The 15,473-nt window shown below is 42.5% G+C and overlaps 1 protein-coding gene across 1 annotated transcript; it reads left to right on the top strand.

Annotated features, from left to right (window-relative positions):
- Nucleotides 1–5,734: 5,734 nt before the first annotated feature.
- On the top strand, nt 5,735–11,916 carry LOC124653517 (serine/threonine-protein phosphatase 6 regulatory ankyrin repeat subunit C-like). The gene is made up of 11 exons (XM_047192569.1): nt 5,735–5,863; nt 6,006–6,179; nt 6,859–6,987; nt 7,511–7,650; nt 8,073–8,174; nt 8,300–8,428; nt 9,001–9,150; nt 9,658–9,759; nt 10,898–11,077; nt 11,191–11,270; nt 11,655–11,916. The coding sequence occupies exons 1-11, from the start codon at nt 5,791–5,793 to the stop codon at nt 11,686–11,688; spliced, it is 1,293 nt and encodes a 430-aa protein (XP_047048525.1). The 5' UTR covers nt 5,735–5,790; the 3' UTR covers nt 11,689–11,916.
- The last annotated feature ends 3,557 nt before the right edge of the window (nt 11,917–15,473 follow it).

The following is a 15,473-nucleotide window of genomic DNA, read 5'->3' as shown; positions in this document are numbered from 1 at the left end:
TAATCAAACTGCTGTTGGACAGAGTCAATTGAACGTCTGTAGTAGCAACCATTAGAAAACCAGCACTGAAGTAGCTAGTTGGAACCACAAAAGGCTTCAACATATAATAGCCTTGATATTAACTATTAAGCTTCTAACTTCAACATCAATAAAAGAAATTTTTCCTGGCCTATATAGCACCGTGCAAGTTTTGCACCCAAGCAATGCAAGAGATTTAAAAACAAATCCATCCGCATTGGCTTAACCAAAAAGTTCTCCCAAGAACAATTTAAAAACCAAGCATCGAATTAGCTACCATTGGAAGACCAGTATTGTATTAGCTTGTTGGAACCAACTTGACTTTAACTGACAAACTTCCAACTCTTGTGAAATAGTAAAAGATAGATTGCCCACCTATATGTACATAACAACGTTAGAGATAAAAAAAAAATACATCTGTATTGGCTCAACGAAAACATGCTCCGAAGTGTATCGCGCCGTGGAGGACAATGCGCTCGCCCACGGTTAAGCCCCTCCTAGCAGGGCGACCTCCCTGCTTTGGTGTTATTGAGGAGCCCTCCCAGCGGCACCGATGCCGGAGAACACAATGGCGGCGGCAGCGGCGCGACATGTAGGATAGCAGGTGATTAATCAGTAAGACATCCATAGCAGAATGGCCAAACCCACATGGTAAGTTCTATATCTAATAAATTCAGCTGAGACACGAGTCCTTGAACATGTAATTTGCAAGCAAAATGTCATGACCAAACAGTTCCAAGTCATAAGCAAAGCGCGCCACAAGTTGGCAAAAGGATCAGCACACCGATTGGGAAGACACGAGAATCAATGACAACCAACCTTTGATCAGAGAGGATTACGTCTCTTATATCACTAAATGTTGAATCCTTCCTGGTAAAGTGTAAACCGAAATATCAGAGATTGCAGCAATTGTGCCAATGACACCTGGATAGCAAAAGAAAAAAATATTTGTGTTAGGGTGAAGAGAGCAACGCCTAGGTAGTTTGGAATCAAAAAGGATAAAAAGAAAGGAACATACCCACAAGCTGCTAGGATCAATCTTGGTAGCACGACTGAATCTACCAATCTCATGTATGCGCCCTTCGTGTAGAACATCAAGCAAATTCCTACTGGCAGGATACATACGATTCATCTGGTTCACACTAATATGAAAAATAGAGGGAATGAGCATCAGTTGCCTAGGACCGTGTGACAGGAAATAACTCAAGAAAAAAGATAGAGAATTGGAAGCATTGGATAATCTTTGCATCCACAACAATAAAATCACACAACCTAAAACATAAGCATTGGATAATCTGAGCAGAAGAATCACTGTCATCAATATTTAAAAATCCCTAGAGTAGCAGAAGTTAGTACCGGCTTCAATGTAATTGTATATGAATATCCCTAATGTATAAGACTCACATGAGTGAGCCATACTTCTGATTACTTAGGTTTCTTGGATACAATGAAATCTGCTATAAAAAAATTAATGTGAATAAGCACATAGGCTCACCTGATAACCTGACCGCAGCATAATTTAAATGGAGCTTCAAATCCCTGAAGACAGTTTGACAAGCCCAAGGGCCTGCATTATAGCATTGCGTGCGAGGTTACTATTAGGATACAACACAGAAAGTACCAGGAGATGGCTCCAATAATGTCACGCCTGCAGATTTCAGAAAGCAAAGCCATATTCAGATCATTAAAGAAGAAAACCTATCACGATAGAAAGTAAGCATGGTGTATTTTTCAATGGAAAAGCTTTACCTTCTATCAAAGACGATGCAAATGACAAAATGGAAAAGCAATAGTATTTGAAATTCCACCACTCCGAATGATTAGTTCATGATTATAAATATACTATTACTTCATCGCAAGCGATGAAAGAGATGATATGAACATGGTACAAAGAAGCATCAGTTTGAAGTAGCATTACCCTGCTAAAGAGAAGAGTAGGTTTTATCAGAAAACAAAATTCAGATGATTAGTTGATTAATACAGTATTTCTAGCATTAGCATGTACCATTGCAAGTTTAGGATTGAGTTCTCCCTTAATAAACATGAAAGGTGTAAATGATATCATGAAAAATAATGCAAGAAAATAAACTGATCTGCAAGTGACTCGTTATTTAAACCACACAGCAGTTCACTTCGCGTGGAGGGTCGAAATTCATACATTGAACTAAGGATCTATTATTTTGATTAGCATCAGCCGTGAATGGAATTGATATAGATGCACTCGTCAAGCTGGAGCCCCTAACGAATCTGCCAAATGGATACATGCCAGTAACTAAGCATCACTCGTTACACTACTAAAAAAAGCAGCTATCGGGTCACGTTTTGTGCTTGCCAGTGAACTATTGCATCTCTGATGGGTAAATGGAAGAGGGGAGAGACACGAGAGGGGAAAGTAGTACCTTGTAAGAGAAGATCTCTTTGGTGAGGTCGATGACCTCGGCGCTGAATCGCTTGGCCACGATCAAGTACCACGGCGGCCACTTCCGAGAGGTAGATAGGGAGGCGGCCACCTCTTGAATCACAAAAATAGATGGGCATGTAGCCCATTCATGTTCTACTGATCCTTCTCTACCCTTGTCCGATAATGTGACCTTTCCAGCTTTGGACCAGATATCAATGATTATTGTAATATTGATGCTAGGAAGCTGCAAATCAAGCTATCTTCAGTGAGACACAAATCATCCAAGCAAATGCAATACATAGAAATGCCAGTCTATGAAAATGCTTACAAAGAAAAGTATATATGTATGGAGTCTTAGCTCGTAGCAGCTAATGGTCTTTAGCTCCAAAACCTGCATCAAAGTCAATATTGAATAATACGACACTTCGTTCTTAAACTCCTATGTGGGAAAAGTTCACAAAAATAAACCACAAGTAGAATCTTGCATTTTACTTTCTCGGCTTGTGTGTTGTAGTAGAAGGTCAGATCTAAACTGAAAGTTCAGTGGACTCGGCACATCGCGTAATATATGGTAAAGATGAATAATTAATGTACCGGTTTAACAAATAAATGGTCCAGTTAAATGTTGGATTACCCTTTAAATCATTCTAAAGAGACCTGAGAAATAAGTAATCCCAATTAATGATTGTTGAATAATATCCTGCAAACAACACAGGGAAAAATTGAATAGTGAAATGAATCAAAAGATCACATGTCACTGCAACATATGCAAGTAGAAGGAGGATCTTAAATGATAATCGATTATATAGTACTCCGGATCAAACAAAAACAAAAGGAGACCAACCATGCTGCCTATTGCCAATGAGTCAAGTGCACAACCGAACACTGAGGAATTCAAAGCCCTAGAAAAGAAACGAAAATCTGCTAATTCCAATCCACATAGAAAACAAGAGAGAGCTAGGAAAGAGTGGCAGACATCACCTTCACGCTCTGGTCTTGGCCTGTGCGTACATCCGCCATGGAGGACGCCTCCTCTGATCTTGGCTGCCCTCGAGCTCACTCCCTCGATGGAGATGGAGCGAGGGACGAGGCTGCAGCTAGGAGCCTGCCTAGATCCGTCAATCCCTTTTGCCTCCTCGCCAAGAGAGAAGAGGGAGGAGCAGAGCGCAGCTTCCCACGAGGTCGGCCTCGGGAGAGAGGGAAAGAGGGAGTGGCGGCTGGGTCGGCCCTACTCCGGGACAGCCATGGAGACGATGGGAAGCGACGGTTGCCCCCAAGACCGGTGCTGCTCCGGGCCAGCCATGGCGACGACGGGAGGCGGCGCTCGCGCCCTGCTCCTGGCCAGCCATGGCGACGACGGAGATCGGCCAGAGGAGGGAGAAGCGGCGGCAGAGCGGGGCGACGGCGGCCGCGGCGGGGAGCGGCGGATGGGGAGGCGGCGGGAAGGAGCAAATGGGGAGGCGGCGGTGGAGAACGAAGAGATTGGGGGAGGAGCACGACTGGTTAGGTTTTGGACCACGGGCTGCAGTTTTGCCTGATCTGGTCGCAGTGCAAGGAAATACCCAATCTACCCCTGCGGGTGGAGATCTTTTTCCCGACCCGAAGGCAAGTCTGACCGGACGAAATCGACCCGAGTGACCGACGTGCGGGCCCGCACGAAGTGGGACCCACGCGCAGTTGCTGGCGGGTAACACATGGCTGTTGCATGGGGTTAGCTAGCGGGAGGGCCAATCTGAACACTTGTTTTCTGCCTAGAATCAACGAACAAGATTGACTCGATGTGAAGATCCGACGACCAAGAATCGAGAATCGCTGTGAGAGCCCCATGGGGGTGCAACAATTATACCTTTAGATACTCCAATACTCCAGCATCCTACTACTCCCTCCGATTCATATTAATTGACTTCAATATGGATGTATCTAGAACTAAAATGTGTCTAGATACATCCATATTAGATTCAATTAATATGAACCGGAGGGAGTACATCATTCTCGTAGATACCAATACTCCACCATCCTACTACAACATCCAAAATATATATGACTGGATGCATGGTGACATCTGATGCTCAAACATCAAGTCAAACGAACTTACTATGACATCCACCTTTTTTTTTTTTGCGAAGAAAACATCCAATCTATTCATCAACAATCAAGGCGATACAAAGAACACCAGAAGCAATAAGAATTACATCTAGGTCCGAAGACCACCTAGCGACGACTACAGACACTAGAGCGAGCCGAAGGCGCGCCGCTGCCATCACCCCTCCATGATCGAGCCGGCGAATCTTGTTGTAGAAGACAGCCGGGAAGTCGTCGTGCTACGGCCACGAGAGGACCAGCGCACCAGCACAGCAACCGCCGCCGATGAAGAGATGCATAGATCGGAAGCCTCTAATTTTCCGACACACAAACGGAGACGAACGACGATCGGATCCAACCGGATCCACCGCAGACACACACCGGCCAGATCCGACGAGATCCACCGGAGACAAACCTCCACACCCCCTCCAACAACGCTAGGGACGTCGTTGGAGCGGAGGCTGGGTGGGGGAACCTTATTCCATCTTCGCAGAGCAGCCGCCGCCTAATCTCTCCAAAGAAGACGCAAAACCTAGCAAAACACAAAAAAAACCGTGAGGATGGAGCCCTCCCGCCGGCAGGGACCGGGAACCACCACGCGACCATGGCTCTGAGGCCACGGAGGCGGGCGGCCCGGAGGCGCCGCCGGCAGGAGGCGGAGATCCCGATCGCCTTTTAGATCGCTTTCCTGGCGGCTGGTGCGAAGCGGTGTATAACTCTAGGGTATGACGACCACCTTTACCCCCACTTCCAGAAGAAGACAACTTCCAAGGTACATGAACAAGAAATCAAGTCTCTACGCACATGTACTTATTCTCAAACTTCTCTTGTTACATTATGGTTGTATAACAAACCAACATAGTGACTCGGGAGAAATAACATACCTGTTGCGATTCTCAAACTTCTCTTGTTACATTAAATTTAGCATCCCAACTATTTTGACCAATTAAATATTGCATACATAGACAATTCATATTACAAATGTATTATATATTTTATTTAGATAATATAATTTCTTATAAGATTTTCGCTGCAACACGCGGGTAGATTACACCAAACATAGGGTTTATGGCTTTGGCCCTTTGAACTTGGTTTTCTTGAAAAAAAAAATCGAAGCACTAAAAGAAATAATCTAAAGCGGTAGGCCTTTGTCGCCGACCATCGTTCCCACCGTCTCGGCAATCTGCTAGCCACTTTCATCACTACTTTCTTTTTCGGGTTCATCGGTCTCGACGACTCGACGGTTCGCCTTCCTCCGCCGCAACCAGCTACCGGATCCGCCGCCCGCCATGGAGGAGCAGCACTCGCCGGAGGAGATCCTCCTCCAGGCCGCCTTCGACGGCAACATCCGCCTCTTCAGAAGTAACCCCGACCAAACTCGTCTCGTCTCTGCTCTTAATCTTGATTAGGGTTTCATGATCCTTCCTAATTACCCGCGTAAGTCAAGTGCTTAGTACTCTACTTGACTCATGCTAAATGTTTCGCGTCGGTCGCGTGTGCCCAGAGATGGCGCGGAGGCTGGACTCGGGGCAAGGCGCGGCGGCCGCCGTGGCGCCGGCGGCTGACCGCGGCAGCGGAAACCGCGCGCTGCACCTGGCCGCCATGGAGGGGAAGATGGACGTCTGCAGGTACCTCGTGGAGGAACTCCGCCTTGACGTCAACCAATCCAACGACAGAGGTTAGTTAGGTTTCGCTTCGCTTTAGTTTCACACCTATTGTTCGGGGCTTCTTTCTTTTCTGGGATGTAGTATTGTTCGGGTTGCAGAGCATGTTGGATTTGCGTGCTCTATTTTGTTTCCTGTAATAAATGGAAAAGACAAGAATGAGTAATTTATCTTGGATACAACAGTATGCTGACAGGGGTTTCCAATTGAATTTGACTGAAATCCAACCAATAATCGAGAAATTTTGACTGAATTTTGGATTAATTGGTTTGACCGAAGGTAGCCATCTCCGTACCTACTGACATGGTCGATTATTTCTGTGTAAATTCAGTGAAAGTGAAACTGTCCACATTTCAAACCTAGGCTTGATAGCATACGCTGTATGCGTTTATATGTAAGCTCTAGGTTGAGGTAAAAAAATTATATATTCATGATTCATGGGACATGTTATATCAGCATGTCCTGATTTCCTTACTGTATTCTAGCTGCCTATGGTTCCTGTATCATTATTTGTGCCTTGTATGCCATCTTAATTATTTTGAACGTGGCACTGCATTCATTTGACTAATGAAGTTCCTGTTTCATATATAGTTCTTTTAATGATAACTACTATGTGCCTCGTTCATGAAGAACACTTGCTTGTTGAAGGCAAGTTTGAATTTGTTCAGTTCTTGATCTTGTTTTTTCTGTCAGGTGAAACTCCACTGTTCCTTTCTGCATATTTTGGGAGAGCTGAGGCTGCAAGATATCTTCTTGCTCATGGTGCTGATCCAAAGTTAGGTGGTAACACTGGCTCGGCTCTCCACGCTGCTGCAGTGAAAGGTCTCTCTCTCTTTCCCTCCCCCACAAGCACTCAAATAATATATAACTTGAAACAATATTTTCAGTAATACTTCAGTTCATATGAAATCGCTTAGGTTCTGTTAGCAATCCATGTCATTAGATACGCATTGCAGGAGACTCAGGATTGAGATTGAGAGATCTAGAGGGTTTGAGGGGAAATCTGTGGGTTCGGGAGATGCTGTTGACTTCTTCGCTGCTTTTAGCCTCCCATTTGATTTTCCTTTACTACTCTCTCTTCCTTGGGATTGCTTGGGCCACGTCAGTTTCCCAATCTTGTGGAAACAACGGCCGTTAAGTTATTATTATCCTTAGTTTTCTTTTAAATCGTTGGATAGCTATCCTGAGCATTGTCAAAAATTTAACTGTTATTTAATTTAAAATGGTATAGCTGGCAATTCTTGTAAAACATATGCTGAGATATGTTTAGGCATCATGTGTGAAAGACACCTTAAATGTTGGGAATATTATTGTCTTACTGTTTTCCTAATAATATATTTACCAGGACAAAACGAAATAGTAGAATTGCTGCTTTCAAGAGGAATTGACGTGGATCTACCTTCCCCCCTTGGGAACCCATTGCATGTGGCTGCTACTCATGGTCAAGATGCTACGATGAAGATTTTGTTGGAGCACCAAGCAGATGTAAGACGTCAGTTTGTCTATACACACTGTTGGATGTTCAAAAGAAAATTGGGTTTGTTAAGCCCCTTATATCAATGCATCTCCCATTTGAGTCTATCATGCACCACAATGTAAATATTCCTCCGGTAAATGAAGTGTTGACTCTGGTACAAAGCAACACATATATACAAGGTTTGATAATAACTATTCCCTCCGATCAATAGTAAGTGTCATTGGTTTAGTACAACTAAATTAGTTACACTTACTATGGATTGGAGAGTGTAGTTCTTTCGAAATAAAACACTCACTTCCCAAGTTTAGCTAATATTATGTCTAATTTCTACGTGAACATCCAGTACATAATTTATATGTATAACTCAAAAGTAGGTAGTTTTTACTGTTCTGTTTTAAGTATACTAAATTGATTCATTCACTTTCTGCAGCCAAATAAGGTACTCAACCTTGATGACACCCCTTTGAGTATGGCTATAAGGCCCATACCAACTGCATCATCAAAAGTCAAATGTGTGAAGCTACTTATTAAGGTTAGTAACCTCCTTCGTGGATCATCCTCAGGTATATCCTGCAGGTCAATTTGATTTTTACATTTTCTTTTGGATGACATCTCAAGCACTAAAACAGATGATCAATTTATAATTAATTTACTCAGGCTGGCGCTGATGTGAATTTCATTGACTCGGATGGTGCTAGTTACGTGATGTTGGCAGCACATTGCAGCTTAGCTGAGACGGTGAAATGTTTACTAGAAGCTGGTGCTAACCCGAATATTCCAGATGGAGTGAGTTTACAATTTTCCAGTTTTACTGCTGTCATGATCTACTTTCCATGCAAACTTTCTATGGGCCATGTTAAATTGTAGACTATAAGATATTAGAATAAGCTGATCATCCTCACTTGTTCTTTTGACCAAGATAAAAGAGGATCCAACCTGTCTAGACTTACGAAAAACCATGAAGTAAATATGCTGGCCAATTCATACCCTAGATCTGTGAACCACCTCAAGTTTGACTAGCCCATTCAAGGACCAAACCCTTCTGCATTGTCTTGATCTCTTCCCCTCTGCAAACTCAAGACGCTCTTTCTCAAAGATATAGTTTTCTATTTTCATTTATACATATGTTTTACTTTAGAAAAACATGCAATGAAATAAACATAAGTTCTAAGTTTTTTGTTATTTGCTAGAGAAATTAACATAATATTTATTTGACTCTATGTGAATTCCATTTAGTTATCTGGTTGAAATGTCTTAAATTTTGAATCCAATTGACATAGAGATTCTTTGCAACTACACTTGATATTTATATTAATGATGACTAACTGTGGAGTCAATACTTTCCTCTACTCTTACAGTTTGGTATAACTCCAATTGAAGTTGCGGCTTTTCAAGGCAGTAGAGAAACTGTTGAAATTTTATTTCCTGTAACTTCTCCCATTCCAACGATGCCCAATTGGAGTGTTGATGGAATCATTTCTCATGTGAAAACTTACGGTTTGAAGCAGGTATGTTTTCCTTCTGTGCTCAGTTGCAGTTCCACAGTACCTTTTTGTTTCACTACATTTGTCACCATGCACGAAATCAGACAACACCTAAATCTAAGAATACTTCATGAGAAATGACCACCCTTGCCCCTACTAAATTACTTGTAAGTATGCAACCACTTCACTTCTTTGAAAGCATTAAATTAGGGGTAGACAGTGGGAATTGCATCTAGTATAAACTTGATATTTTCAGTGGACATATATTTGAAGCAGAGATTTCTGAGGCCTGTGGCAGTTATAGCAAAACACAAGGTGCATTATATATTGTTATTAGTCTCCCGATAGGCTAATCTTCTTTCATGCTAACTCTGGTTTGCTAATGATATTGGTGTTTACTGAAAGTAGTATGCACAAGCACCCCTAGAATTAAGAATATGATGACGTTGACGCGTCATTGTTAGTGTTTAAATGCAGATTGTCAGTGTTAGTCTGACATATTTGTTTTGATGTGAACTTTTTCGTGGTCAGGACAAGCATCTGTGTCAGAAGAAAAGAGCTGAACTGAAATTAAAAGCTGCTGAGGCATTTAAGAGAAAGGAATATATGATAGCGGGAGAGCTATATACTACTGTAAGCCACTCTGTCAAATCTTGATTTTTTCAAAGCTGTTTTGAAATTAAAAAAAAGAATCTGACAATTACTCAACCTGCTTGAAGGCTGTTTGAATTTTAGACAAAGAAAATTATGAGGAATTCAACATTATAGCTCTGTTGATACCTCACAGAGTTGATTTTAATTGCTAAAAAACAATAATGTTACTCAAATAATTGAATTGACAAGATCTGAGAATGTTGCCTTAAGTCATTCTGTAGGTAGATATATCACATGCATGATGCTCTTATGACATTAATTTTCCTTTTAAAAATGTGTTCTACGGTACTTCTTTTAGCAAATTTATGCAAATTATAATGAGAAAATTCCAGGATTCAGAGGCACTCCAGTGAATATGGTTTTTTTTTCTGAATGTGTTGGTTACCATTTCTTACAAGAGCCGCTGCCATAAGAAGATTTGCCCAGATAGCCCATGATGCCATGGCGAGTACAAGAGGGGCTACTTGGACAGTACTCTGTAATCCTTGTAGGGACCCTGGTTCCAGCCCATAAAACTTTGACTGCTTCCATTAACCAACACGGATGTCTTGCATAAACAACCTAGCCACCATCCTGCCTCTTAGAGTATATAGAGTTCAGGTACTTCAATGAGTGTATGTGGAAAGCGTGTGTTTTTGGCCACATCATATGCAGGTTCTTGCAAAGTCTTTAAGTGTTTAACTTTTCTTGTAAGTAGGTAGCATGAATGAGCAGTGTTTGAGCGGCTGTATAGCTTGGCTGCCATCTGAGGTGATAACTTCTATACAAGTGCTTAATGAGATGGGAACACTCTTTAATGACAGTACCTTACATCGCACTAGCACTTAGTAAAAATAAGCTATTGCAGCATTCTGTGTTGAAGGTGCTGACCTAACACACTGATGATATACACCAGTTTATGTTCTGAAATGTATCAGCTTGTCCAATTACCTTTCCTGGTTCTATGTGGATGGAAATCTTCTTGTAAATGATTTAATTAATTACGTCTGTCCATTATATATTTCATATGTATAGTTTCACAGCCCGGGACCATCCTATTTTAGCTATTGTTCATGTAGTTGCTGTGGGAACTCTTCTTTAATATTAGTAAAAACGGCATCTGCTTGTTGCACTGCAGGCACTGAATCTTGACCCTTGTTCAGATGATAATGCAACCCTGCTAGCCAATAGGAGTCTCTGCATGTTGCGCATGGGAAGTGGAAATATGGCTCTCAAGGATGCTAGTGTGTGCAGAATGTTGCGACCCGATTGGCCAAAAGCCTACTACCGACAAGGCGCTGCTTTTATGTGTCTGAAGGTAACAAAATGGCATAGTAACTTGAGTTCACTCTACCTGTCATGCGTAAGATCATGGAGTCTCTGCTTTTATGTGTATGATCATGGAGTTTATCATGTCCTCTCTATTTACAGGACTATGAAAAAGCATGTGACGCTTTCGCAGATGGCCTAAAGTTGAACCCTAACGATGTTGAAATTGAAAAGGCTTTAAGGTAAATTTGCCATGTTTTATGGGTCCAAAAGTCACGTTGAGTCCCCTGCCTGTAGGTCCAGTACAAGAATTATTTATTATATATGGAATTGTTAATTTTTTTAATTAATGGATTAGGCCAAAGTTGTTGTCCCTGGTTTTTAAAAATGTGTTAATCGTGAAGTTCTTCTGGAGTGCATGTGATTGTTTTCGTCTCTTACATTTGATTGTACGTGAAGGATGATCTGAAGTCTAGATGAATATCATGTGTGTTTGGTCATTTATTGCGTGTTGACATTTTAGTCACAAATTTATGGGAAAAATCAGGATATGAAAATAGTTATGTTTTTTTTTCTGGAAAAGGAAACTGCACAGAAATTTCTCCCTTACCTTTTTTTTTCCACAGGGAAGCCTTTGAGGCGATGAAGGTTTCTCGTTGAGCTGAAAAGAAACCTTGACTCGGCCTACACTCGCCGAATCATACCTGAAGAAATTGTGGTTCACTTTTGTTGCTGATATCCTAGTTACCTTCTAATATTAAGCTGCCGCAAGAATGCAAATATTTTGTGTTTTTGTAGACTTTTGGTTGGACCCATGTGAATATTACTGAATGCGCTAAATCATAGATTTACTTAAATGCCAAAAAAGTGTTTCTGATTGAGTTAAAATATTACTGAATGCGCTAAAACATTATTCTAGATGTACTTAATACGTACAATCAGCTTCTGTTATTTGGCATGTTCATTGTACGTAGCTTTGAGGGCCCACTTTCACTTTTTTTTTTTGAGATCGGCCCACTTTCACTTGCTATGACCAGATGTACTGGCACGAGCATATGGGAATAACACATACATACAACCCAAATGGGCCTGTAGGTCCAACACATACATACAGCCCAATACTTTCCTCAAGATGGGTGGCAGATTTATATCATCCTCATCTCATATGCCAACAGACATTCTTTACTACTCCGCCTAATGTGTGTCAAACAATCAGCTATTTGTTATTTGGAGTTACATCGCTTAATTTCAAGGTGCCTTTCGTCGAGCGGCCCTTTGACGAAAAATCAATTTATTTATACATGTTTCGTTCAGCCATCTTGCAGCCGGAGGGCCTCAATCGAATAGCACCCCTCCCCACACCGGCAGCACGTAGTGAGACGAGGGGTTGCTCCATGTATACAGCGGAGTCATCGGGGCCTCGATTTCCGCCGCCTCCATGTTGTAAGGTCACAGATGAGAGAGGAGGATAGATCCGTGATGGTAGAAAAGGGGATTCGGGTATGGTGTGGGGGCACGGTGCCACGGTCACAGGGTTGGAGGGGGTTTGGGTGTGGAGGCGCCTGGATGGGACGTTGGCGACGGGATAGCCGGGAGCTTGTAATTTTGAGGGGTTGGAGGTGGAATCCTAGAACGCACAGAAGAAGGGAGGATAAGGGAGACACAGAACATGGGTGAGGCTCAGGGCTACAGCTGGGCATGGGTAGCCCAGCCCGTACGGGCCGGCCTGAAAATCCGGGGCCGGGTTGGGCTTGCACATCGGGCCGGGTTTGGGCCTGATTTTTAAGACCGAATGTCGGGCCAGGCTGGACTCGGGCTTGCATAAAACACAGTTTAAGCCTAGTTTGGGCCGGACTGGGCTTTTGGCAGTTCGGGCCGGGTTCGGGCCTAATTTGTAAGCCCGAAGGTCGGGCCGGGCCGGGCTTGGGCATGTGAATTTCAGTTCGGGCTTTTTCGGGCCCGGCCCAAAACCTGGCCCGACCCGAGAAATGTCCAGGTGTACTCAAGCCTAACTTTCTTGCGCCACAAGAAGTTACGGGTTCCTCCGGTCGTTGTATTGTACAGTTTTTTTTTTCAACCGATCGGGTTGTGCTCGTGAGAGAATAATACGTGCATGTGCATCCACCGCAGGAATTCGCTTCCGATACGAAAGCTATGTTTCATATTTGCGAGCATACAGAGAACCAACCGGTGATTGAATGGTTAGCAGGGTAGTGACACTCTAGCCTATCAGAGTTTAAACCCCATATTTGACACTTTGATGTCTTATAAAAGACGAAATATTCTTTCAGTGTGATGATTTTGTCAATCTTAAAACCCACGACCCGCCGGATCACCTTTTGATCACCTTTTTTGGACAAGGTCTCTCGTAGGTGCAAGTATGGATAAAGTATACGTGCCTTTATAGAGGTGAGTGTATATAGTATTTTTGAGCGGGTGTTTAGCGAAAAAAAAAGATTGGAAAGTATATGAGGGAAGTGCTGTAGATTTTTAAAATATTTGAAAATTATATTTCTATGTTTAAAAATAATCAAATTTATTCTATGAAAATACACATGTCCAGAATACTCGTGTATAGTTTCGGTAGAAATTGCTTTGTATTTTAAGCTACAGGAAAAAAAACATATTAATGGCTAGCATATATTTGTCAGAAATTAGTCTTTTTTGTATCGCTCAAAATACAACATATTTTTCTCCAATTTTTTTTACCATATCTTTAAAATGTTTATATGTATGCAGAAACTCAATTCAGGAGCACTGGTGCTCCTGTATGTGCATACTAAATTTCAAACTTTTTAGAATCAAAGAAATATGATTTTCAAAATTCAGGAGCACTGGTGCTCATGTGGGACATACACTTTTTGGAAAGATTGTGAGTTTATGGGACAAGGATTTGGTGCACATTGGCATCGGTGCTCCCTTCACTTTTAATTTTTTGAAAATTTTAAAACCTCACACTTTTATGTTTTCAAAAATTATGGCGTTAAATTTGTACATAGATATGTACATGAGAAGTGTATGCAAAAAAGTCCCGATAAAAAATACATTAAATTTTGGGAAATAAAAAAACAAAAATTTCTGACAAAAGGATGCACTATTGTACGGAGTAATACTATTTACTGTTAGAAATTTATCATTTTTATATTATTTAAACTACAAAGTACTTTTTAACAGATTTTTTTTGCATACACCCACCCGTTTATATCTATCTATATATTTAAGACCATAATTTTTGAAAACTTAGAAACATGAGGTTTTAAAATTTTCAAAAATCTGAAAGTGAAGAGAGCAATGGTGTGCCCACGTGTCAAAGATCTTTCCGGAGTTTGTGACCATAATATGCGTCAGTAGTGTGTTCCAGAAAAAAAGATGGAAGGATCCAACGGATGGGAGGGCCTCATCCAATGGTGCGCGGGGCGACAGATTCATACTCGCCTCCGACATTCATACTCGCCGCCGGCACTGGAAGGCCGGCGAGTTCTCCTTCCCACTGCAGTACCCCCTCCTCTCCCACGCACCGCCGGAGAACTGAACGCCCACTGGTCCCCCAACTCTCTACCGTCCGAGCCTGAGAGATGGGTCAGGTCACCAGAGGCACTAGAAATCGGGGGATTTCTCGGGGACGTCCGGTCCAGGAGGAAGGGTGGCGGTCGCGGCCCCAGTCTATCAAGAACGCCAAGAAGCGACGGACGCGCACGCCGACGCGAACGTGCTGGCCTGCACCGTCAAGGAGGCCCTCGCGCGGCGCCGACCGCATCGCCACCAAGAATTGCCAGCACGCCCTCCAGGTAGGCTATAATTTTGCGGAAGTAGACTATGATTTTGATGCTCAACAAGCAAAGGGCTCCACACAGACGCAATGCTATCGCATCAATCCATGCGGCGAGGGCCGTACAAATGTGACATAGTAGCCCATACTGAAATATGTCGCTCCATTTATCTCCTTTGATGAAAATTGAGCTGCCCCATGAAAATAAGCAAGCAAACATAGGAATATGCAAGGAAAGCAAAGATCACCACTGGCATGATAAAGTATTGCAAGTCCAATCACATACATGCATTAGCCTAAAATCATTAAATTTAGATACAACTCTAAGAAACAATCATTGAATTGTAGAGATTGTTTCTTTGTACAATATACCGCTACCTAGTCTGACACGCTAAGATACAACGCATTGTGAAAGGCCTAAGCTGACCCCGAAAGAAAAAAAAATTTACCAACCGAGCAGGCCTCGGTCCGCATCTTTCCAAAAGCCGCGCGATTCGGCTTTAGACAGCACATCCTCCTACGGCCCCACAAGTTATCCGCGTCGGCGCGGCTGTATGAGCACAAGAAATTGAAAATTGGGACATTTCTCCATTGATTCAGCTAGGTACGGATCATGAGGCTAACTTATCCGGCCAGATATCCAAGCTCACATGTCGTGTTGCCCACTATATTCACT

Source organism: Lolium rigidum, chromosome 5 (assembly GCF_022539505.1).
Source record: "Lolium rigidum isolate FL_2022 chromosome 5, APGP_CSIRO_Lrig_0.1, whole genome shotgun sequence".
Lineage (NCBI taxonomy): Eukaryota > Viridiplantae > Streptophyta > Magnoliopsida > Poales > Poaceae > Lolium > Lolium rigidum.
This window is presented reverse-complemented; position numbering and strand designations above follow the sequence as displayed.